General features: G+C 42.2%; 1 protein-coding gene across 2 annotated transcripts in view; it reads left to right on the top strand.

Moving 5' to 3' along the window:
* GPC3 (glypican 3) overlaps positions 1 to 26,894 on the top strand; it is a 635,735-nt gene that overhangs the window by 435,760 nt on the left and 173,081 nt on the right. For both annotated transcript variants that reach the window (XM_040323721.1, XM_040323722.1), the window contains one exon: positions 15,692 to 15,848. In XM_040323721.1, the coding sequence (XP_040179655.1) occupies positions 15,692 to 15,848 (157 nt within the window). The remainder of the gene's footprint in view (positions 1 to 15,691; positions 15,849 to 26,894) is intronic.

Genomic DNA, 26,894 nt, shown 5'->3' with positions numbered 1-26,894 from the left:
GATACCTAACATGTCACACTTTAAAATTGCGCACACTCATGGAATGGCGCCAAACCTTGGTACTTAAAAATCTCCATAGGTGACGCTTTAATTTTTTTAGCAGGTTACTATTTTCGAGTTATAGAAGAAATCTAGTGCTAGAACTGTTGCACATGCTCTAACGCACGCGATGATACCTCACATGTAGGGTTTGAACGGCGTTTACATATGTGGGCGGGACTTGCATTCGTGTTCGCTTCTGCGTGAGAGCTACCGGGGACGGGCGTTTTTAAAAATAAATAAAAATATTTTACTTAATTTTTTTATTTTTACACTTTTTTTTACATTTTTTTTTTATGACTTTTATTCCTATTAAAAGGAATGTAAACATCCCTTTTAATAGGAATCACTGTGACAGGTCCTCTTTTTATGGAGAGATGTGGGGTCAATAAGACCCCACATCTCTCCTCCAGGCTTACAAGCATGAAATCAGTGAAAAAAATTCACGATCACATGCCGACAGCCGCAATTGCGGCATTGTTTACTTGCGGGTACCGGGCGTGATGTCATAACGTCGCGCCCAGGCTTCCGACGGTCATAGAGATGACTGGTGACCATCTGGTCATCTCTATGCTTCCCTGACAGCGCCGGCCGATTCGCTCTCCGGCCCCCGATGGCACGGAAGAGCCCGGGGAAGCACCGGATGGCAGCGGGAGGGGGGGACGTCCCCTCCCGCTGCCTATGAGAACGATCAAGCGGCGGAACTGCCGCTTTGATCATTCTTATAGTGCACAGAATCGGCGGCTGAAGACGGTGATATCTGAATGATGCCTGTAGCTGCAGGCATCATTCAGATATCAATGCACAAACCCGAGGCCGTTAAAAGACGGCCTCCGGTTGTTAATATGATTTGTATTCCTGTCCATTTATTTCTGTGATTTATACAACATTTGTTGTCCCACAGCACAGCTCTGTCTAGCAGGAGAAGGGACCTGATTTGATGCAGTTTTATCCCCCCCCCCCCCAACACCACCCTGTTACTGGGCATTAAAAGGAAAAGCACCAGACCTTTCTCAACTCCCTTTCACAATACTCTTTCTTCCTATTAGCATGACACCTAGCACAACAGCACACCTGACTGGCTCCTTGTGCTGCTTTCTCTTTCCCATCTTTTGGGCTCTGCTGTATAGACTGTACAGTAGACTGAAAGAGGCAGACACCAAGTCATATAGTTACACTTCTTGCATTAAAGAATGATATTTGATTATATGTTAATGATTTCAGAGCTCCTATAATCTTTGCCTTGTATGCCTGAATTTCAGCTTTAATGTTCTCATACTGATATGTGGATGTAGCGCAGGCCTCTCTAAACAGTCTTTAATCTGTGGAACTTTAGGTAAGCTGCACAGCCATTGCATGAGTCTGAACTGATATCTGTTGTTGAATGACCAAAGTGATGCGGGCTAGTCTCATTTCAGCAATGTTGGCTGCAGTTCAGAAGCTACTGGGCTGAACAAGTTGAACATATTTAGATTGTAGTATTGCCTTTGATCAGGGATCAGGATGGTAATATTTAGCATCTGTGAAATCATTCACACTTCCTGGCACAAACGTTAATCCTAATCACAAGTTACTAAGTGATCGTACCAGCTATAAATACATATTTATAGTATTCCCCAAAACATATACAGAGAAGATTTGTGAGTGTTGCCTCTAGATTCTTTCAATAAGCCACAACATAGCAGTAGTTTAAAGTTTTCCCCACTGCTCAAAGAAGGATTCTACCTGTGCATACTCACACTATTTAGGTGTTTGACATAAAAGTAAAAAAAGTGGCCCAGATTCTGAAAGGACTTACGACGGCGCAGCACCATGTACGCCGTCGTAAGTCCTAATCCGAGCCGTCGTATCTATGCGTCTGATTCTTAGAATCAGTTACGCATAGATATCCATTAGATCCGACAGGCGTAAGTCTCTTACGCCGTCGGATCGTAACTGCATTTTTCCGCTGGCCGCTAGGGGCGTGTAAGCTGATTAACGCGTCGAAATATGTAAATCAGCTAGATACGCGAATTCACGGCGTACGCCCGGCCGACGTTTACGTTAGGCTTTTCCCGGCGTATAGTTGCCCCTGCTATATGAGGCATAAGTGCGGCGTACCAATGTTAAGTATGGCCGTCGTTCCCGCGTCGAAATTTGAAAAAGTTACGTAGTTTGCGTAAGTCGTCCGTGAATGGGGCTGGACGTCATTTACATTCATGTCGAAACCAATGACGTCCTTGCGGCATACTTTGGAGCAATTCACACTGGGAAATTCCACGGACAGCGCATGCGCCGTTCGGGAAAAACGTCAATCACGTCAGGTCACAGTAGATTTACATAAAACACGCCCCCCTGATCCAAATTTTAATTAGGCGGGCTTACGCCGCCCGATTTACGCTCCGCGCGGCAACTTACGGAGCAAGTGCTTTGAGAATACAGCACTTGCCCGTCTGAGTTGCGGAGGCGTAACGTAAATCGGATACGTTACGCTGCCGCAAAGATACGGCATTCTACGAGAATCTGGGCCAGTGACTACAAGGCTACTGCCACAGTTGGATCAACTCAGTTTCCAGCCTCACAAATGATTTAATTGGCACCATCAGATGTTTGTCCCATGACGAGGTGTGCAGTTAGCCAGTCAAACTCAACATGTTTTGTGGTCATCCGCTTCTTCAGGAGTTTATTGGAGGGAATTAGGTGCTATAACAAGAAAATATATACGTCATAGTACCAATAGTAATGGTGATGAAATATTAAATAAAATAAAAAAATGTATAATGGCATATAGTTGCTAGGCAGGGTGGACAATCCAACACTTACCCCACTGCTAGGGTCTTCTATTGTGCCAACTTCTGGCCATAGGCCTGCTCTCAACATCCCTGGCCATAGTCCTTAATATTTATGAATAAAGGCGTGTCCACACATAAAATGCATTTTCAGCACTTTACTGTGACTTTACAAAGGTTTCAGTGACATCTGACCTCACCTATGACCTACTATCAGAATTCTTTGATGTGGAACACCATACACAGAAGTTGACATTCTGTAGTTGTAATTTCTGTGCAGAATGCAAGCATATCTTATGAGTCATCTTTCTTCTACACCTCCAGTTCTCTCCTCAGGAGCGCCATGAATTTGGGGCCACTTCCCCATATACACTAGAGCATTTAGCTTCCATCACCAAGTAGGATCAAGGTGCTCATTAGTATACCAGTCTCTTCCCAATGCCAGTTCCATACCTTTGCTCAGCTAGGCCCGCTCCCAGATGGCACATTCATTCCTAGGCTTTTCTATCACTACCCACTGCAGGACCTGCAACAAGAAAAAGTCAGGGGTCACAGGGCCAATACAGCTGTTCCTTCTGTATTCTGTACCACTTCACCTGACACTTCAGCCCTGCAAAGGGCCTTTTAAGGTCAATTCTGTAAGGGACTACATCATGGCAACTCCTGGGTGTTTGACTTCTTTTCCCCAACTTCACTGGGCTCCTTCCACACTTGCATTTAAATGGGCACTGTCACAGTCTACCCAGGAAATCATTAGAGGAGTGACTTTGAAAGAGGAACTAACACCAAATACAACTTGTCCTTACCATATTAAATTTATACCAGAGCCATCTGGTGGCAGGCAAGCTAACTGTACCTGCCAAGCCAACATGCAGCCAGTCAGGAAGTCATTACTAAAAAAAAATAGATACTGTATGATGGGCTGAGCATTGCAATGACATGTTGGACACTCTGTGAACTTCTGCTCTGCAGTGCTTTTAGACTGCCCATTAATGTACCTATTGCATGTAAGATATGTTATTGATTTTTTTTGCACACGTTTTTGACGCAAATGCGTCACAGTAAATAATGCTTTACAGTTGCTTCCTCTATGTAGGTTTTCTATTGTATAGATTATTGTACTATAATTTTGATGGATTCTTGTACTATCATCTCAGCTAAGAACGGTTTGTAAATGCATATCAAATGCACTGTAAATGCCATTTGTAAGACATTTGTGGCACATTTGCAGCACATTTACATTGACGTAAATGGAGACATTAGCGGAGTGGTAAAGCCAGCTGAACACTACATGTTGAATACACACCACTTCAATGCACATAATTGACACAGAGCATTGACAGGCATTTGTGAGGATTCAAAATACCTTCATTTAATACTAGTGTAAATTTATCCACAGAAAGTGTGAGAAGTTTACTAAAACATCCCTAACATCCTTAAATGGGTTGTAAAGGTAAATGTTTTTCACCTTAATGCATTCTATGCATTAAGGTGACAAAACATCCGAGTATTAGCAGCCCCCCCAGCACCCCAATACTTACCTGACCTCTCGAAAGTCCTGCGCCGCGAACGAGCAGACTTCTTGGCCACCTTCCCGGCTCATTCATTGGTTGATTGAAATCAGCAGAGCCATTGGCTCGTGCTGCTGTCAATCACATACAATGACGCAGGGCCGAGTGATGCAGTGAGCAGCTATGGCCGCTGGCTGTATCACGGGAGCGCGCCTGCAAGCACTCAACACCATGCTCGCTCGCTCGCTCACATGAAGGTGTTGAGTCCTTGCAGGGGGAGCCAAGACAGCCACCGAGGGTCCCCAGAAGACCAGTTTCGGGGCCACTCTGTGCAAAACGAGCTGCACAGTGGAGTGTTGGTTATTTAAAAAAAAAAAATTCCTTGAGTGATCCTTTGATTTTACCATAGATCAGTGACAGGCATTGTTACAAATGTCAGTGCAGGGTCTGTAGGGTGGGGCAGAGAAGAGCCTCATGTTTTTTAGGAAAACGTTTGTTCTCATTGTAAGTCAGCATAATTTAGGCAACATTTCTGTAGAGCAGAACAAACCGTACTCACTCATTGATTGTTTGTTCTTTTTGTTTTAAGGTGTTCGCATATTTTTTTTTTTTAACGTAAAACCCATGACATGTAAATTCTATCTTTTTAAACCAGAGTTCATGGGATTTGGGTCTGCCTAGACTCCAGATATTAAAAAGAATGTTTCAGCAAAGAAAATAAAGCTGGTACAAGTAAAGCCAAGTCCTCCAAAACTCTAATAAATTCTTGTTTTGCAACCTCTGACCACTTCCTCTTGTACCGTTTCCACAATGGATGTCAAGGGCATTTCAGCACTTTTTATAGAAAAAAAGATGGCTATATATTGAATAAAATATTTTTTTTGAAGAGAAGAACGCTATTTTTGGAACGAAGCATAAAGCATTCTATGTAAAAATGATCAGATAAGCTGTCTTAGGCATGAGAAAAGTCCAAAGGAAACATTTTCTGATCAGCTGGACATCATGTCCCTTCCATTTCTGTACATTCATGGTAATTCTTGTATAATTTAAAACAAGAAGCTAGTCAGTCAGATTATTCAGGTGGCTAAAATGTGTACCAAGTCCATGTTCAAGAAATGTGTTCACTCTAATATATACCTTTACGCAATTTCATTTTTTTATGTAATACAAACAAAAATCGACTAAAAAAAACCGCACAAAAAAATCTTGTCGCCCTATAAGCAGTTGTTACATGAAGCTATACTAGTGCCATTTAAAAAAAAAAAAAAGTAAACCATACATAGAATGCACAGTAGGTATCTAGAGAAAGTGACATTATGGATCACCAATGTTCTGTGTTGGAAATGTTGTAGTTTTAAGTTAAGGATCCCCAACGAGCTTACATTTTTGTGGCTTATCTCTAAGCTTTTAAGTAAAATTGTACAAAAGATGGAAGACTGGACATAACCAACTACTTCCATTCAGCTAAAGAAGAGGGGCATAAGCACATCCATGGTAGCAGAATAACTTTTTAATTTTTTTAGATGAAAAATCTAACATGCACAATAGAATATTGGCATATCTAGAGATAGGCAAGTCTCCCAGAATATCAAGAAGGCATGTTTTAGGATTACCGCTATAACGCAACGTAACTTTGATCCAGTGTGTCTGGATTAGTTTAAAGTGTATGACATTGGAAATTGCATCTGAACCGCTGATTGAAATCGCACCAGACTCGGTATTGGTTCTAGTACTGGAGCATTTGCACGAGTACAAGTGCTGGTATCATTATCGATGCAACTCTAGTAAATATGATGGAAGAATTCCAGGTGTATTACCCTTTCTCTAGATGTTATTATAGAGCCCTTGTGAGTATCTTCAAACTCCTTCCAGTTTTCATCACAGAGTTATAAAAAGTGATCATGCCACCTTTCTTTGGCTTTCTGGTATTGAAGTAGGAAACGGTATGAAGTAGGAAACGCCAAAAGGTGACCCTTAATATGTAGAGATCAGTTTGATCGTCTCTGGTTGTCCTAACTATTTTTCAAATACTGAAAAAGTAAGGGATATTAAAGCGGAGTTCCACCCAGAAATGGAAATTCTGCTTTAAGTGACAAATTGGAAAGTTTTTTCCTCTATAAGACTTTTAAAGTCAGAGAGTCTTGGAAACAATCAAATTATATCAAAATCTATATTTATTAGAATAAGTTAGCACATTGGATTTGATAACAAATCTGATGCATGTACACAAAAGAATATATGTAGGTGAAAATATCAAGAAACGGTTACAATGATACAATACAACCACTCTGTCCTGACAATTGAACTGGAACAGAAAAAGTCTGACTCGTTTCAAGGTTGAAAGTGATGAAACCTCTTCTTCAGGGGATAGTGGTAAGGTACATTGTTATCTAGACTTTAACAAAGACCGCAGTAAACAATCATAATACATCATATATAAGTAAATTACATGTGAATAGATTTCACAATAAACACCATGCTTCAATACAATGTAAATTCTAACCATATATTTCCTGAACAGTCACCAATAGCATCCAAATTGAAAAAACAGGGATAGAAGTTCCCTGCCGTGGATTAGGCTGATCAAAACACCTCGCAGAGAGAAGCTCGTGAAATCGGGAGTTGAGACCAGACACAAAGGGCACCCTATGACCAAATTGAAGACCACAGATAAAAAAGCCCCCTCACATTACTAAAATCTAGAGGGGGGGAGGGAATAAAAAGAATACAGCAGACAAAAAAAAGGGGGGGGGGACACAAAAAAAACAAGTCTTATTGTTGCGGTGGGATATAGTACCCATACTCTATATTAATATGGAAAAGAGCTTTGATTATTTTAATCTATCCACACATACCTTTTTTTATGATGAAGAGAGAAGGAAAAAAACCTTGCAATTTCACATATAAGAGAGGAGTAGAAAATACCCAGATAGCTATATCAAGCCACAGATGGGGATCCAGGGTAATCTGAAAAGAGGATAGCATATGATTACATCAATCATATAGCCACATACATTGCCTTGAAAAAGCAGTATGAGAATTCATTATATGTCCAACATACCGCAAAGTCAGATACCTAACCATAAGTATACGGAAACATGGAATCCCCAAGAACAATGTCAAGAGGTTGTATGTAATAAACTAATAACAGAGAAATGGCTTCTACCTGTGGTCTGGAATATGCATCGGAGTGATTCATTCAGTGTTTGCAGCAGTATCAGACTGGACGCGCTGGCGTCCATCTTATAGTGTGTTACAGCTGTCTGCTTAATTGAAAATAGGGCCGGACGAAGGAGGGCAGACCCGCCCCCCAACCCCACAGGCTGAGACTGCGCTAAAACAGAACAGCGTTGTGATGTCACGCACTCGATGGAACTGGACGTGCATGCACAGTGGGCGGGTGACCGGTGTCCACGCAATGGGTGGCATGGAAACCAGAGTAAACTCGCCCGTGCACACCCCAATCATAAGAGGCCAATTGCATCTATTCAAACAAATGACGCACGGGCCTCGTCACAAAAGAACACACACATCTCCCCAGCTGAGTAGCCGAGGACCTGATCCGCAGAAGCAAAGATAAAACCCTATAAAAAGAAAAAACAAACATAAAGAAAAAGAAAACTTGAGAGTATAAAACGAGTTGTGTCATTGAAATATTAAAAAAATACTCATGAGAAAATATGAGATTCTAAAAAAAAGGAGAGACTAAAAACATATGCATTTATCCAATATTATATGTCTGGTATTCCATAAAAGAGAAAAAGTTTTATGTATATACCAATTTGCCTAAAGGGAGCAGGCTGACACATTCAGTTCAAGAGAAAAGATTATACACAGAGTATTCACATTATTTTTTTAGTTTATATCCTAGACTGATATACAGTATATGTCTGTCCATATTTCTGTCAAAGGCGGTGTGGCCCTTAAATATAAGCTTTCAGAACAAGTGTTGTGTGGAGGTGAAAAATCTATTTCTGTTCATTTTGTTGTTCCAATCACCGCCAAGCAAACCCGGGTGTACCTGGTCCGAAATTGGAAAGAAAACTTTTGGAAAATTTACAGCATGTATAGCCGAAAAATGCCTAGCCAGAGGGAGACTGGGGTTGCATGATTTAATGGAAGTTATATGTCTATACGCTCGCCTCCAAAATTCCAGGCTTGTCTTGCCCACATAGAAACACGCACAGTCGCATAGCAACAAATAAGCCACACCAAAAGTTTGGCAACTAGCGTATTTCTCACCATTTAGTAACCGTATATTCGGCTTTGTATTCATAAACTGGCAATAAGCGCAGCCCCCGCATTTGAAGGTTCCAGGGCGCTTACAAGGATCTTGTGTACCGCCTCCCCCAGGTATTCGCTCATCACTAATTGGTCCCTTATTGATTTTACCCGTTTGAAAGTAAAAGAGGGATTGTCTTGTACAAAAGGGCAAATAATCGGATCCAATTTTAATATGTGCCAGTATTTGTTAATGATGTTTTTGCTTGTATGTTGGTTGGAGAATTTGGTAATAATTCTAATTGGATTAGTTTTATTTTTGGCAGACATATATAACCTCATGTCTACTTTTGGAACAGGTTCTTTTAAAGGCTTTTTGAAGAGCAGTCAGTATTTGGATCACTCTTCAAAAAGAATTTGACAGGTAGTGAGCAGGTATATTGCCTGCTTTAACCCCACACTAGTGCACTGCAACCATGTGCGGGTGCTTTCAGAGCAGAGCTATTCACTGTAATGGGTCTTGTTCAACGTGGGTATAATTTCTGCCATGGCTGTGAAGCAAAACATCACAGTCGTGACATTTTATCAAAAATAAAATTTAACATGGGGGGGGGGGGGATCTGTCAGGTAGGCTGTACATGGCCTTGTAATTTCTAACAGCAGCCATGCCAGTGGGTATGCTCTAGGGTCACTAGATTACATACTGAAACATTAAAGTAGTCATCAGGTATGCATGCCAAGGTTTCATTTTTAGTGTTGACTAGAGTGTACCTCTTAAAGGGGTCGTAAACCCTCTTGTTTTTTCACCTTAATGCATTTTTTCACCTTAATGCATCCTTAATGCATCCGTTGGGGGACCCCAAAAGACGAGGATCTGGGCCACTCTGTGCAAAACTAACTGCACAGTGGAGGCAAGTATGATATGTTATTAAAAATACAAAAAATAGGTTTACAACCTCTTTAAGCTTGTGTAGGAGGTACAAGCATCTTCAGCTGACGTGATGTTTTTTATGATCACATTTTGAGTTCATCTGTCTATGACAAACGTCATTTATGGTCCATGATTAGAGTAAAACCCACATATGTTTTGAAAAACCTCCTGCAGAGAGAAAATTGATGTTTTACTTGAAGTAAGAGGGTAAACTGCTCACCTAGATATCAGGAAATGGCACAATTCCAGGTTAACATCTTTAGCTGAAAGAGGAAGACTGAACATAGAGTAACAGTTGGGAATAGTAAGAAAAAAACTAGAAATAACTTCAGCTTTGATGAAGGATTCTTATGAAAGTAAAGCATGTTTCAATTTATGTTTTTCATGAATTCATCTCAAGATTTACCCAGGGAGAGGGAAGGAAACGTGTTTGAATGAGTAAATTCTAGTAATAGCGAGCGCTTCCAACTCCCGAGAAGGGCCCTTCCCAGAAGCCTGTAATTTAATGACAATTTAAGATTTGTTTTGCTCCACTGTTGGAAACATTGTGTAGTTTGTTACTAAAGTAATAAATATTTTCTTTTGATTGAATCCATACATGCTTGAAATGAGGTTGAACATTTGCCTTGCAGTAAAACAGAGACAAATGTAAAAGTATATTTGCCGAAGGGATAGGAATTTGATGTTAAAGAAAAACTAAGATTTCTGAAAAAAATAAAAACAACATGCTTCTACCTACTACATGATCCATTTTGTAATTTAATGATGCCAAAATGACCTTTCCATTTCACTCTGCAGTAACATTTCCTATGAATGTCAAGGAAATTTAAATATTTTCCTGGCAACCATGACAACAGTATTCATATAGTAGAAATCATTGCCATAATTCTTCATCCCTTGCTTCTATTACTGGCTCACTGCCTCTAGATTTTGAGTCAAATTATTGGCAATCTGTTGCATCAAATATGGCAATCTCCTTTACTTGATACACTGAATGCATTTTTGTGTTTCAAATGTGCTGCAAGTCTAAAACATTTCTGAACAGGACTCCTGGGCTATTTATAGTTGAGAGGAGTTAATTTTAGGATCTTGAACCAGAGAGCGGAAAAATGGAGTAGTCTGCATTTCACACATCATACCCCCAGAGGGCGGCCCGTAGATACTTGTCAAAGACAGTATTTAATTTTATTTACCGTTTACTTTTTGTACTAATGTACACCTTACTCATTCACACGGGTGAAGGGGGCCGACCCTCACAACCACTGGGTCAGGGTTGAGGGAAAGAGGCCATTGTCCTCATCAATATCGAGAGAAAATACTTTGCCAGGATAAGGGCCTAGTATAGATGAAGGGGTATCTCTGGCAGTTTGTAAGCGACGTGAGTGAGTAGTAAAGCTGCTGAAGCTATTACACTTAAAGCGGAGCTCCAGCCCCCCCACTCCAAAAATGAAGTCAGCAGCTACAAATACTTAATATCAAGGAAACTTACCACCCCAAGCTGATCCTGCCATCGGCTCTCGGGTGCTGCCACCACCATTCCTTTTAACAGAAACCAGCAGTGAAGCGCTGCCTCGACACTAGCTTTCCCATCTCTGCCCAGACCTTGCTGAACATTCCACCACACCACTGCTACAGTTACGCTTGACACTGACCTCATTACTAATAGCTGGGCTAGCCTCATGAATCGAGTGCTGCAGACACTGCCACCTTGGTGAGGCGGGAAAAGAGCTGGCTGCTGGAGAAGTGGCTGAATAAAAAAAAGAATATTGGGCAGTCCATGTCAGGAACTAAAGCGCCCAGCAGGAAATGTGGGTAATGTGCCTTAGGTGCCCGACAATAATTACGCCCTTGGTGACATCATCACTTAGTGGGTGTTTTTGGTGTGGGTTTTAGGGGCATATGTGTTTGTGCATTCACTTTCTTCTAATGCCTTGACAAAGAAACTTTGAACAGAATAAACCCCTCTTGTTTGGACACATATTCTGCACTGCAGAGTGAATGAACAGGAAGCTATTGTACAGAGGCTACCTGTTAATTCGCAAACTGAAGCATAGTGAACACATAATTATGCTTTAGTTATGAATGACCAAAAGAGTGCTCGGTACCCATTATCCATTGTGTTCATACTGGAAAGTATGGAGTATGGAACCGGTAAACATTACGGCCCAGATTCACGAAGATCGGCGCATCTTTGTGCCGGCGTAGCGCATCTCATATGTGCTACGGCGACGTAACTCTGAGAGGCAAGAGCAGTATTCACAAAGTACTCGCTCCCAAACTTGTGCCGGCGTAACGTAATTTGGCCGGCGTAAGCCCGCCTAATTCAAAGTAGGTTGAAGGAGGGCGTGATACATGTAAATGAACCGTGACCCCAAGCAAATGAATGGTCGAACGAACGGCGCATGCTCAGAATCACGTCTCATATACTCCCTGAGATACGATGGCTCAATGCCTACGACGTGAACGTAACCTACGCCCAGCCCCATTCACGTACGACTTATGTCAACGACGTAAAATACGACGGCTGTTCCGTCGTCCATACCCTAACATTACTTGCCCATGTTTTAGGTGGAAAAACTTTACGCCGGACGTACGCCTTAGGTAAACGGCGTAGATTACAGGGACGGGCGCAAGTACGTTTGCAAATCGGCGTATCTAGGTCATTTACATATTCAACGCGTAAATCAATGGAAGCACCCTTGCGGCCAGCGTAAATATGCGCCCAAGATACGACGGCGTAGGAGACTTACGTCGGTCATATGAAGCCAAAATTCAGGCGTATCTTGTTTGCTGAATAAGGCGCATAGATACGACGGCGCATCCGTGGACTTACGCGGCATATCAGAAGATACGTCGACGTAAGCCTTTCTGAATCCGGGCCTACATGTTTCCTGCTCTCCCCCCACTCTCCATGCTTAACACCAATCTCCCTATGTGCCTGCAGCAGCTGAAAGCCGGCGAAGGGAGAGGAGGAGAAGCCAGCTCTGCAGTGGTGAGGGGAGGGGGGACACAGGAGTATTAGAGCTACCAGGGAAAGGGATCCTGAACAGGAGAGGGGGAGATCAGAAAAAGGGGGTTGGCTGCTGGAGGCCATCCCTGAAACGGACCCCCCCCCCCAAGTGGGAAAAAATTAAGGAGAAGCTAGATGCATTCCAGGGGAAACAATGGAGTATCAATTTCAGGGACTGCTCTTCCCCAGTCGCTCCGATCACCCTCCCCCTGTCCAGGATCCTCTCCCCCTGTTTGTCAGCTACCTGAGCCCCCTTGTTGAGCTGATAGGTCCTGGGCCCCATATACGAGGACTGGTGCTACCTTCTGATTGGGAGCCTGCTTTTAAATATGAAGAAGCATTGCCTTCTCCCCCATGACAGTTATTGGATCAAGCAGCCAGTCCCTGGGCTCAACTACTTTCACATAACTGAGGGAGTGGCATCTGCAATGGAGGCAGAAACAAGGTAAGTATGTAGGGATTGGGGGAGGGATCAAAGGGAGGATCTACTGAGAGACATTATGGTCCTGTACATGTTCAATCAGCAAATCAAATTTTCAGGTGCCAAGGGAGTTTTCAGAAGAGTGGCTGATGATTTAACCACTTCAGTAGCAGCATGCCCTCTACATTACTGGATCATATTTCAGTTTCAGCACTGTGATACTTTGACTGAAAACATGTAGCGCTGTACCCAAATAAATGTTATATTATTACTTTTTTTGGGTGGTGGCTAATAACCATTTGTTTTTAGATTTTATTTTTTACTAGATAAAGTAAAAAAAAATCAAAAATAAAATATTGGGAAAAACTTTCCTTACTTTTTGTTTTAAAACATAGCAAATAATGTCAGGACAGTATGACCCCCTCCCTCCCCCCAAAGGACCCCTTTTATGAAAAGTGGACACCCCAAGGTGATCTAATTTTCCTGCTCTGATTTTTTGGTAATGAAGAAACATGCTGGGTTAAAACCTGGAGCTTAGTAATGGTGCAGGAACACGATGGGATTAGGAGCTGAAGGTTTAATGTACAAATCACATACAATGGAGGGATGGAGATGAAGGGGTTAATGTGCAGGGTAAGGGGTTAATATACAGGTCAGATCAGGGATAGAATGGGGATAGGAATATTATGGTAGGAATGACATTGGAAAGATGGATTTAAATACTTTTGGCACTGTTACTGCATTGCTCTGGCGCTGGCTGGTAGTCGGGAGTCTCACTGATCAGTGTGTGAGAGTAAAGGGTGCTTTCTTGTTTGTATTGTGTGATGCTGTGATTGATCACTGCTATCATGTAGTACAGAGCTACTCTCATTGGTTCTGTACCTTTTTATCTTGTAAACCGCTGTCTAATCTAATTATGACCACCGCCCTGTGCGGGCAGGCATGCACAGAAGCGCAGTTCTCAGAGGACGTACCAGTACATCCCCTTTGAGACCTTGGGGGAGTGGACTGTCTGTACCTATCTGAAAGCCTTATTAAAAGGTGCTGATTTAAAAAGACCCATTCACCAGAACTCACATTTTAAATGAAAACCTTGCAGCAGTAGAGGCAGGGGTGGACTGACCATTTGGACACTGCCCGAGGGCCCCATGCCACTAGGGGGCCCCATCAGGGCTGCCAGCCTCAGTAAAAACAGGGACAGCAAGTAAAAAGCTGTGTTTTATAGCCTTACCAGTACTTTTTCAGTGTGTGTATGTGTATTCTGTGTGTATGTATACTGTGTGTGTATATACTGTGTATTGCCGCGTACACACGATCGGTCCATCCAATGAAAACGGTCTGATGGATTTTACCATCGGTTAACCGATGAAGCTGACTGATGGTCAGTCGTGCCTACACACCCTCGGTTAAAAAAACGATCGTGTCAGAACGCGGTGACGTAAAACACAACGACGTGCTGAAAAAAATTAAGTTCAATACTTCCAAGCATGCGTCGACTTGATTCTGAGCATGCGTGGATTTTTAACCGATGGACGTGCCTACAAACGATAGTTTTTTTTCTATCAGTTAGGTATCCATCGGTTAAATTTAAAACAAGATTGAATTTTTTTAACCGATGGATAAATAACCGATGGGGCCTACACACGATCGGTTTGGTCTGATGAAAACGGTCCATCAGACCGTTCTCATCGGTTTGACCGATTGTGTATGCTGTATATGTGTGTGTGTGTGTATATGTATACTGTGTGGCCCCAAAATCTATTGCCTGGGGGCCCCATAATCTCCTATTGCCCGGGGGCCCCATGAGTTGTCAGTCCGCCCCTGAGTAGGGGATAAGTTAAATAGCTGCTGGAGGGGTAAACTGCAGCGATTTACCCTCTGGCAGCTGTCCGTTCCGACTGCAGTAGGGGGCGGTGTGGGGCACTATTCAGAGCATCACACAGCTTCCCTTTTTTTTGGGTGAAACTTTACTTGAAGTGCACAAAAGTGACACTTCATTTGTTATTGTGCAGCAGCACGATGTGCTGCTGTACAGTGATATGTGATCCTGTAGGATAAAATGCATAATGTCTGCATTTTATTACAGCTTATTGCAGTACATCCTAGGGTTCCATTGTAGTGTGAATAGGACACACAGAAAACAATTGATTTCTGTGTTTCCTAACAGTGACTGGTTCACACAGTTATTGTTTGATTTTTGTCAGTTTCAAACAATCAGAAGTAGAATTTATGCCCCTAAACCATTTTGGAATAAATAGCCTTTGATGTTCAAGGACTTGCCAAGTACAGTAGCTATTTCCAACCACTCTATCTCTTGTTTATTCTGTTCCAGCTTTGTATCACAGAGAGCTGGCCACTGTTAGATTAGGGTGCGTCTTTGCCTTTGAAAGGTGTTCGATGACTGAAGCCACTTCCATTTCAAAGTCATGGCACTTGTCCTGAAGAGTGCAGATCTAATCCTGAAGACAGCTGCTCTCTGACCTTCAGCTAGTCCTTTCATATTGCTGCCCTTTGGCCACTTGAGCTACATGATGTGTAAGTTGGGTAGGGCTCAAAAAAACAAATGTATGCAACTGGTGCTTATTTGATATGAACTTCAAGATGGGTATGATAAATATTACTAGGGGAGGGACATTTAGGTAGGATTGGGAATGGAGTGGCCCTGAGCCAGAAAGACCATTTTGAAACTTGTAGCTAAAGGCAGAGCAATGCAATATTAGCTTTGAATATCATGTTTGTATTAATAATCTTGCCATTATTTTTCAAGTATAACTTCTCATGTGTCCTCAGCTTTTAAAGGGAATGTCAACACAGCGTAGGAAAAACAATGGAAGAACTGCAGAAGATGAGGAATCGCAAAGTGGTGATTGCGATGATGAGGATGCGTGTGAAGATGGCTCAGGAAAAAGTGCCCTAAGAATAAGGAATCGGCTAAGGTTAATACCAGGTAAGACTGATTTTAGTTGACACTAATAGCCGTATTTTCTAAAAATAATCCAAATACATTCACTACCTAATGTACCTGTAATCTATTTTCATAAAAATGTTTCCTACTGTGTTTCTTCCTCCTACTAACTTCCTCTGGGATCTCCTGAGCCTTTTCCCCGTTGCTTCTGTTTGCTTGGATCATGCAGCGTACATTAGTTGCGGTCATGTGCACTGCTCTATAGACACTACAAATTCCATAGTTCATAGTCCCAGGTCCATCTCGGGAGCGAGCTCCCAATTCTACATACAGTGGAACTCTACAGGAAGTCAGATAACGGAAGTAAAAAGGGAATTTGGAGATGTGGAGGAGGGTGAGAGCAATAGAAGGAACTGTTTTAAGTTAAGAATTCATGCTTGAATAGAATTGTTTTATTTTTAACCGCTTGCCGACCAGCCGCCATCATTATACTGTGGCAGGTCAGCTCGATCCTGTGAATCGCCATAGCTGTATGTCGGTCCTTTTAACAGCCATAGCAGGCACGTGCGTGCCCTGTTCACGGCGGGTGAGCTGATGCGTATGGCCAGCGGCCGTGATGTCTGGCGGCCACCTGCGATCGCTCCACAGAAAGCCAGAACGGGGATCTGTCAATGTAAACAGACAGATCCATGTTATTTCAGGGGAGTACTGAGTAAGGATGAGCTCAGGTGTGTTCGCAACCACAGGAAGTCGGCACTGTGTATCGCTTATCACAAGCAGTGAGACATTTCCCAATCTGCGACTGCAAAGATCGGGAAATGTCTCGCTGCCTGTGATTAGCGCTGTGCAGTGCTGACTTCCTGGCGGGCTCTGCACGTGTGGTTGTGAACATGCCTGAGCTCATCCTTGGTACCGAGTGATCGTCTGTTCCTAGTGATTAGGAACAGCAATCTCTCTCTACTCAGTCAGTCCATTCCCCCCACAGTTAGAAACACCTCCCAGGGAACACATTTAGCCCCTTGATCACCACTAGTGTTAACCCTTCCCTGCCAGTGCATTTTTAGAGCACTGATCGCTGTATAAATGTCACTGGTCCCAAAAAAGTGTCAGATCTGTTTGCCGCAATGTCGCAGTCCCGCTAAAAATTGCTGATCACCGCCATTAATAGTAAAAAATAAATAAATAAATGGCATAAATATATCCCCTGTTTTGTAGACGGTATAACTAAACCAATCAATATACGCTTTATTGCAATTTTTCCTTTTTTTTACCAAAAATATGTAGAAGAATACATATTGGCCTAAACTGATGAAGACATTTTTTTCAGGATATTTATTATAGCAAAAAGTAAAAAATATATATTTTTGGGAAATTTACAGTACCATATTTGTTTATAGCGCAAAAAAAAAAAAAAATGCAAATCAAATGCCACCAAAAAAAAGCTCTATAGCCCCATACACACTATCGGTTTTCCTGCAGGTTTTTCTCTTCAGGTTTACCAAAACTATCTAATATGAGGTCAAACCTTAAGAGTTTCAATTTGTATGCAATCAGGCAGGCACCTGAAGAGAAAAACCTGCAGGAAAACTGATAGTGTGTATGGGGCTTATTTGTTGGGAAAAAACGGATTTGAATTTTGTTTGGGTAAAGCGTTGCATGACCGCACAATTGTCCGTTAAAGCGACGCAGTGCCGTATCGCAAAAAATGGCCTGATCATTAAGAAGGAAAATCTCCTGGGGCTAAAGTGGTTAAATCATGATTTACTGTCACGTTAATGATGGAGCTGCTGAAGTGTACCTTGAAGCAACATGTTTGTATCATGCTGTAGTGTAGTTTATCTCTTCCTGTTAGTGACTCTACTACTATTTTAAAAATAAAAAATAAAGAATACCTGCAAGGAAAGGGGTTCATACCTATTCTATCTCTCACCTGCTCCATCGATCTTTGCTGTTATCACAAGTTACACTTGGTGAAACATCATCTGGCATTAATCCAGATGTGTCAGAATGCTTGACTCCCCACTGTACTTGGGGGTTTCTTCTTCCAGCTCCTTTTTCACCATGGTGCCCTGTACAGATTTAGAGACCAGAGGTGGGAACCACAATGTTCAAAGGGGAACCAGTCATCCGACACTCCCAGAAGTGTTGAATGCTGAATTTTTTAGTCATTATAGCTTCTGAAGACAAACAGGTATTAGCAGCAAGAGTGAATGGAAGGCAAATATTCGCGCTTATCTTTACAATCATGTTTTTTGTCTCTATTTTAAAAATAGTGTCTTAGTCATGTTAAATAAGTTGAATATTGTGCTCGGTACTTGAAGAGTCCTAATGTAGAACTACCAGCACTTTTTTTTATTTTGGTTACAGTAGGGGAGGCTTATAACTCCTAGCAGCTTTTTGTCATCTGTTTCCTATTAGGGAGATTTTTTTTCACTTCCTGTCACATAGCCACAACAGGAAGTGACAGGAAATCCATCCAAAGTGAGGGACGTCCAGGGTGACCAGAGCCAATGTCCCCCATTGAAAGATTTCCCTTCAATTTCTGTTCTGGTGACAACACAAAAGTTGGAGTTTTCTTTCACTTTCCCTCTCGGTGACCCCAATGGGGACACAGAAAGCAAATAAAACTGGACCGGTGTTTTAATCCAGCATTGGCAGTCTTCTGCTTTTCTTATGACACCTGTGCTTACTGTATCGATACTAGTTTAAAGATTGCTAAAATTCACATATTTCTCGCAACAATTTAAATAAATTATCTGTACATTGACAGTGTATTAAACAAAATATTAATATCTAAAAATATTAGAAATATGTGGTAGAAACATTAATGTAGATATATTCTGGTGCTTTTATTTATACTACTAGTCCTTTGCTATAGGAGCAGTGTGTTGCTGTGACATTGTGAGTTCAGGGAGGGGAAAAAAAGTATTGTAAGTTCTATACATAAGAACATGTTTGTGGAAGCCTGATGTGCCAAGAAATCGTGATAAACAGTTAAGTGTACACTTGTCCAAAAATAACAATGCTAGCACACATAAGTCAATATGTGTGTGCATGACAAAGTATTCAGAAGGCTGCAAGTCCTGGTTTGCCAATGCTTTCTGACAAATTGTATTTTAACTTTATTTTAACTTCCCTGCAAGTATACATATGGAAATGTTCTCGTTTGAGTTATTCACATTACATATTTGGTAGGAATGACCATTAGGTTTGTTGAGTTATGGAATTACTGCCCTAATACAAATGAAAGCCAACATCTGGTGAATTATAAGCCTTACTGATACCCTTGGAGAGCTTATTTGTACTGCCTATGGGAAATCTGTACTGTGGCCTGTTGGTGAAACATTCATTACCATAGTGTTGACAAACAGAAGATGCAAACCTCATGACTAAAGTATTGCTGATGTTGAGGCGGCCATGACCTTACATTTATTACTTATATACCATTCTTTGCCTTAAATAATGACAACACATATCTTGGATTTAAATGGCCATAGCAGCCCTTTTATTACCAACTATAAATAACACAATAACTTTTAATTCCATTCCACGTAAACAAGAACTTTCCAAACCTAAGGTATCCAAGTGCCTGTTTAAATGTCTCAGGTAGATGAAGGATGTTTTCTGTATCGCATTGGCTGTATTCACCCCACTTTACCATACCGGCCCCTAGCCGCAGTTACACCGACTCAGGGAAAATGTATTACCAGTTTTTACACCTGATGACTGATAGCCCCTTACTGACTTCACTTAGTAGGGAAGGTACACCAATACCGAGATGGGCCCAACCCCTCACACTCCACATACTGTTTTGACCATGCCGATACCCTGCCTGCTGCTATGACAAAACAAACCCACCAGCAAAAACACTAGGATCAAACACCCTATAGCAACCATAACCCACCTAGGGGAAATACAATACATAAAACAACCCATGCAAACCACATAACAAAGTAACAGGGAGGGAGGGTGGGCAAGTATCTTCCACGCTGACCAGGCTCCCACTGACTTTCAATCAACCCCTCCCTTTTGCTGGATCCTGCCGTTTACTCTTATTTTACAAACCCACATTCTAAACTGCCCGACTACAGCCTACCTCGCAAACGCTGTGATGCAGGTTCTCCACTTATGCTACGCATGCAGTTCCTGGCCTTTACTTTCATGTTCCAAATTTCAAGGTATGGTAACGAATTGCCAGAGAATGAATCCTGGAACACCAGATGGTAATGGTATATATATTGTATGTGTGTACATAAGACCCTGGACTAAGATCCATTGATGATTTGTACTTGTGTTTCATTTGCAGTCATAAATCTTCTGCTGTTGTGAATCATGTAATCTTGATCACCTGAAACAGTCATGTCTTATAGTGCAAGATAAAAGTTGCGTTTTGCATTGATTTATGGAACAATTGTGAATCGTAAAGGTAATTCACTGTGTAGCTAAGGACCCAATAGTGCAACCACCATCAAAGTAACAGTGATTGTATGTACAAACAAGAAATAAACATCAAGAAAGTATGTTGCGTACCTGGTGTATGAGCTAGATGAGGTGGGGAAGGCCTCTTACACTTCCAGCCCAGGATCCATGATAGAGCTACCAGGTGGTGCAAGAGCATGGAGCTGCATGAATGCCTTGCTGGTCTTCTTTATGGAAGAAGGCAGGTCACTGAAACAGTAGGAAGATGCACTGGCTAAAGGCAGTAAACTAGTCCCAGAAACAGCAGGAAGGTACTTTGGCAAGCCAGTGCCTACAACGAGCATGTATGCTGGGGCACACTCTGTGAAGCATGCACATGTGAGACTGGCAGCAACCCTAAGCGATTGGCCCAAAGAAAATCTACACCTGCGCACAGGTGCCTATGTGGATATGTTATCATGTGTTCTATCATGACCTTCCTGACATTGCCCATCCCTAAGGACAGCCCCTGGATGCCTGACTGGATCAAATATCTGGATTGGCATGATGGACCCCCCCCTCCCCTTTTTACTCTCATGAATGTTGCACTCCGGCTCCCAATAATACACTTCATGTCAGAAAGCCTTTTTATTTGAATATTGAACCTGCCCCATTTGCTTTCTGCAGTCAAGAGTGGCTGCAGTCTCATAGTCCTCATTTCCATTAATAATTACTGACTCCTGCATTTCAGTCTGGAATAGGGTCAAGCGCTGCAAATTGAAAAGATGCATGGAAAACATGATATATCCTATCCTATAGAAGTAGATCAATACAGGTTCACATGATCGTTAATTTTCCTTTTATTATTGAAAATTTTGCAACATATTTGGGTTCCAGTTTAGGTGAAACTTTATTTAGGTAAGTTGCAGATACCCACACTGGTCAGCTGGTTTGGGAAATAAATCCCCCTTCTTTTTCTTAAAGATATTCCTTTTATCTCTCTTTCTGTAAAGCGGAGGTCTGCCTTAAAAAAAAAAAAAAATAAACGCCAGCACCTACAAATACTGGAGTTGCTGACTTTTAATAAATGGACACTTACCTGTCCAGGGTGCCCACGATATCCGCAGCCGAAGCCGATTAATCACTCGGCTGCCTCCGCCGCCATCCTCTCTGGTCCCCGCTGTCTTCCGTGTGTTTGTTTTGTGTGGACCTGTGTGTTTCCCAGAAGACAGCGGGGGGAGGGGGGTTGGGCGTGACGCCAGTGGGGGTCTATGCCCAGAAGTGGGTGCAAATACCTGTATTATACAGGTATCTGCACCCCCTCCCCCCTGAAAGGTGCCAAATGTGACACCAGAGGGGGGGGAGGGTTCTGAAAAGTGGAGGTTCCATTTTTGTGTAGACCTCCGCTTTTACCATCTGCATCCTGAATTATCTTGTTTGTGCTCAAGGAATGTACTCTGCCCTGTACTACTGAATATAAAAACTCAGGAACTGTACCAGACATGAATGATCAATTAAGTTCATAATGTGCAAAAACGAAGATTGATTGCTGACTGGATGGGCCAAATTGTATGCAATCCAGAAAAAAAATCCAGACCCTAGAGATAACTTGTAGCCTTTGGTCAAATACATTATCACTAGAGATCCCATGGAGTCTCACAATTTTATTTTACAAATTTTCAAGTCATGGATGTGGATGGGGTCCCTTTTATTGGTAAAAAAAGGTGCCATTTTAAACATTCTCCAATGTCAAAGCTAGTAGTGTAGCCCTCAGACAATACATGTTCCACTATGAAGCCTATCAGTATCATTTTCCAGGGCCTGTCAGGAAGTACATGATGCTTCAGTAAGTCCTAAGATCTGGTCCTGCTACTCTTATTCTGTATGCAGTGATGCAAGCATCAGCTCCTACAGTCTTCTTACAGCATGGCTCTTACAGTCTTCCCCAAGGCCACCAACACAAGCATCGTACCAGGTTAAAAGTCTTCTGTAATTGAAAATGTCCTGTCAGAGAATGATGATGACAAAAGTTCAAAAACAAAGGTCCCTAGGTACAAATATCTTAATAAACCAGAGCAGATAGTCCTTTATATATAATGTAACTTCTTGGGGTGGTGTTCTTTTCCCAGATGATTAATTCGGGATAGGATCTGTTTACAGGAACAAAAAATTCCCTGCTGACAGGGTGGTATCAGATGATGGGGGTTCTTCAGTTTCACAAAACAAACAGGATAGTGCATCTGGTTTGCTATTCTTAGACCCTTGCCGATAAGTGATATGAAAAGAATAATGCCCATCTAGGTTGGTGAAGTGTCAAATGCTTAGCAGTTCTCAGCTACTCCGAGTTCTTGTGATCTGTAAATATCAATATTAGATGAGCTACCCCTTCCAGAATATATCTCCATTCTTGTAATGAGGTTTTAATTGCCAGAAGTTCCCTGTCTTCCGGGTGTTAGTTTCTTTCTGCTGAGGTAAGTTATGTAAAAAGAAAGCTATCTGGTACAACAAAACTCCTGGACTCTGATAATATGACAATGTCTAAACCTAATCAAATGGTGTCTCAGCCAATAAAACAATAAGAGTGAGTGACAGCTGGGGGAGAATTCATTATTAAATATTCAATAAATGTTTGCAAATCCAATGAACTGTTGAACCCACTTCTGATCAGTTTTGACCTTCTGAGGGTCCATCTCAGTGGCTTCAGTAGTGGAAATTATCAGTCCTAAAAACTGGATATTTTGCTTCCTCAGATTTAAAGTTTAGCATATAGGGCCAGATTCTCAGAGACTTACGTCGGCGTATCAGTAGATACGCCGTCGTAAGTCCGAATCTGTGCCGTCGTAAATTTAAGCGTATTCTGGAAACCAGATACGCTTAAAGCGGGAGTTCACCCAAAAATCAACTTTCTGCAGTTAGATCCAGCATACTGCTGACATCTGCAGTATGCTGGTCTTTTTTTTTTATTTTGGTACTTATCGTTATAGCAGTATTTCTTCTATGGCTCCGAGCGGGGATTTCTTCCTGGTAGAGGGGGTTCCCGAAGACAAGCAAGTTGACTGACAGCCTTCGATAGCGCGTCAGGCGCAGGCGCCGTAAACAGCCAAGTGTCACCTCGGCTGTTTTCGGAAGCCGTGACGCGCTATCGAAGGCCATCAATCAACTTGCTTGCCTTCGGGAACGCCCATACCCGCAGGATTCCCCGCTCGGAGCCATAGAAGAAATACTGCTATAACGATAAGTACCAAAATAAAATAAAAAAGAACCAGCATACTGCAGATGTCAGCAGTATGCTGGATCTAACTGCAGAAAGTTGATTTTTGGGTGAACTCCCGCTTTAAATTAGGCTAAGATACGAGCGGCGTAAGTCTCCTACACCGTCGTATCTTAGGGTGCATATTTACGCTGGCCGCTAGGTGGCACTTCCGTTGAGTTTGGCGTAGAATATGCAAATGACTAGATACGCCGATTCACGAACGTACGTGCGCCTGTCGCAATTAGTTACGCCGTTTACGTTAGATACGCCGGCGTAAAGATAAAGCTGGTCTCTAGGTGGCACATCCCATGCAAAGTATGGACGTTGGAACAAGCGTATCTTTTTACGTTGTTTGCGCAAGTCGTACGCGAATAGGGCTGTGCGGAAATTATGTTCACGTTACAGGCATTGAGCCGACGTATCTTTGGGCGTAAATACGACGTGATACTGAGCATGCGCGCGCATGTGCCGTTCGTCCGGCCATGCATCTACGTGGGGTCAAGCCTCATTTAAATACAACACGCCCCCTACAGCCTACTTTGAATTACGCGCGCTTACGCCGGGTCATTTACGCTACGCCGCCGTAACTTAGGAGGCAAGTGCTTTGTGAATACAGCACTTGCCTCTCTAAGTTGCGGCGGCATAGCGTAAATACGGTACGCTACGCCCGCCCAATGTAGATCGGCCATACGTGAATCTAGGCCATAGTGTGTGCAGTTTGAGCTGCCCAGGAACTTATTTGAAGCGACACCAAATAATAAATATTTTTTCTCTAAAATATTCACTACTTAATGGCCCTGTATTCTATTTTTCATAAAATTGTTTCTCGCTGTGTTGTATTATTTTGCCTTGCGTTGCTATTGCTAGTAGGGAACTGCAACGTCCACCTCTCTCGTTAGATAGATCACAGTGTGGAACAGAAACTGGAAGTATTAGCTGGAACCCACAAGCAAGCTGTGTTTCTGGTTTAGTGATGCAGAGTACATTCCAGGGTCCAGCGTTACCATTCTGGATAATTTCTACAACCCTTTAAGTTAAATGGTGCCACTCTGGCTGGTGTAAAAAAAAAACATTTTTGGTGCAGCCAAGGTAATGTGCATTTACCCCAATCACAGTGTGTGTATATATACGATCAGCCATAACATTATTACCACCCACCTAATATTTAGTATGATCCCTTTTTGCTAAAACATCCCTGACTCATTGAGGCATGTACACCAAAGTAACATCCACATTAATGGCAGGACCCAAGGTTTCTCAACATAATATTGTCCAAAGCATCACACTGCCTCTGCCAACTTGCCCCCTTATACTGCATACTGGTGCCATCTCTTTCCCAGGTAATGATACACACGCACATGGCCATCCACATGATGTAAAGGAAAACGTGAATCAGACCATGCCACCTTCTTCTAGTCCTCCGCAGTCCAGTTCTAACGTTCATGTGACCCTTGTAGGAGCATTTGGCTATGGACATGGGTCACCATGGGTTTCACAGCCCCATACACAACAAACTGCAATTCCCATCTTTTTCTGCTTTCACCACATCAAGTTCATGGACAACATGTTTACTGCCTAATATCGCATCAATTTTCAGATGCTATTTTAACGAGATATTCCCTTTACCTGTCAGTGGTCATAATGTTATGGCTGATCAGTGTGTGTATATGTGTGTGTGTATGTGTGTGTGTATATATATATATATACACATACACACACACACACAAAGTTGTGCTCATAAGTTTACATACCCTGGCAGAATTTATGATTTCTTGGCCATTTTTCAGAGAATATGAAGGATAACACAAAAAAGTTTTTCACTCATGCTTAGTGTTTGGCTGAAGACATTTATTATAAATCAACTGTATTTACTCTTTTTAAATCATAATGACAACAGAAATTACCCAAATTACCCTGATCAAAAGTTTACATACCCCAGTTCCTAATACTTTAACATCAATGACAGCATGAAGTCTTTTATGGTATTTGTGGACGGGGCTCTTTATCTTTTTAGATGGTAAAGCTGCCCATTCCTCATGGAAAAAAGCCTCCAGTTCCTGTACATTTTTGGGCTGTCTTGCATGAACTGCACATTTGAGATCTCCCCAGAGTGGCTCAAATATATTGAGGCCAGGAGACTGAGATGGCCACTCTAGAACCTTCACTTTATTCTGCTGTAGCCAATGACAGGTTGACTTGGCCTGATGAATGCAAATGTCCCTCCAGTTTTGTTTAATACCAACATACTGCATTCATCTTGCCATCAATTTTGACCAAAGTTCCTGTGCCTTTGTAGCTCACACATCCCCAAAACATCAGCGAGCCCCTCCATGTTTCACATGGTGTACATCATAGGCCCTGTTGACTCCCCTCCAAATGTAGTGTTTATGGTTGTGGCCAAAAAGCAACATTTTAGTCTCATCACTCCAAATGACTTTGTGTCAGAAGGTTTGAGGCTTGTCTCTGTGCTGTTTGGCAAATTGGAAGCGGAATACTTTGTGGCATTTGCATAGTAATGGATTTCTTCTGGCAACTCGACAATGCAGCCCATCTTTCTTCAAGTGCCTCCTTATTGTGCATCTTGAAACAGCCACACCACATGTTTTCAGAGTCCTGTATTTCACCTGAGATTTTGTGGGTTTTTCTTTGCATCCTGAACAATTCCTGGCAGTTGTGGATGACATTTTTGTTGGTCTACCTGACTGTGGTTTGAATTCAACAGAACCCCCCATTTTCCACTTCTTGATTAGAGTTTGAAGACTGCTGATATTATATCTTTTCATGTGACAACACTAAAGAAATGACACTTTGCTATGTATGTAAAGTAGTGAGTGTACAGCTTGTATAACAGTGTAAATTTGCTGTCCCCTCAACATAACTCAAAACACAGCCAAAAATGTCTAAACCCCTAAGTGAAAATGTCCAAATTGGACACAATCAGCCATTTTCCCTCAGTAAAAAAGGCACATGACAGCTTGCCTGGAGTTTGCCAAAAGGCAACGCAAGGACTCTCCGACCATGAGAAACAAAAAATTCTCTGGCCTGATAAAATAAATATTGAACTATTTGGCCTGAATGGCAAGCATCATGTCTGGAGGAAACCAGGCATTCCTCATCACCTGGCCAATACCATCGCTACAGTGAAGCTTGGTGGTGGCAGCATCATGCTGTGGGTGTGTTATTTAGCGGCAAGAACCTTGGGGACTAGTCAGGATTGAGGGATATATGAATACAGCAATGTACAGAGACATCCTTGATTAAAACTTGCTTCAAAGCACTGTGGACCTCAGATCGGGTGAAGGCTGATCTTCCAACAGGCCAACAACCCTAAGCACACAGCCAAGATAACAAAGTGGCAATGGGGTAACTCTGTGAATGTCCCTCAGTGGCCCAGCCAGAGCCCAGACTTGAACCCGATTGAACATCTCTGTTGAGAT

The sequence above is a fragment of the Rana temporaria genome, chromosome 9, assembly GCF_905171775.1.
Source record: "Rana temporaria chromosome 9, aRanTem1.1, whole genome shotgun sequence".
In the NCBI taxonomy this organism is placed as follows: Eukaryota; Metazoa; Chordata; class Amphibia; order Anura; family Ranidae; genus Rana; species Rana temporaria.
This window is presented reverse-complemented; position numbering and strand designations above follow the sequence as displayed.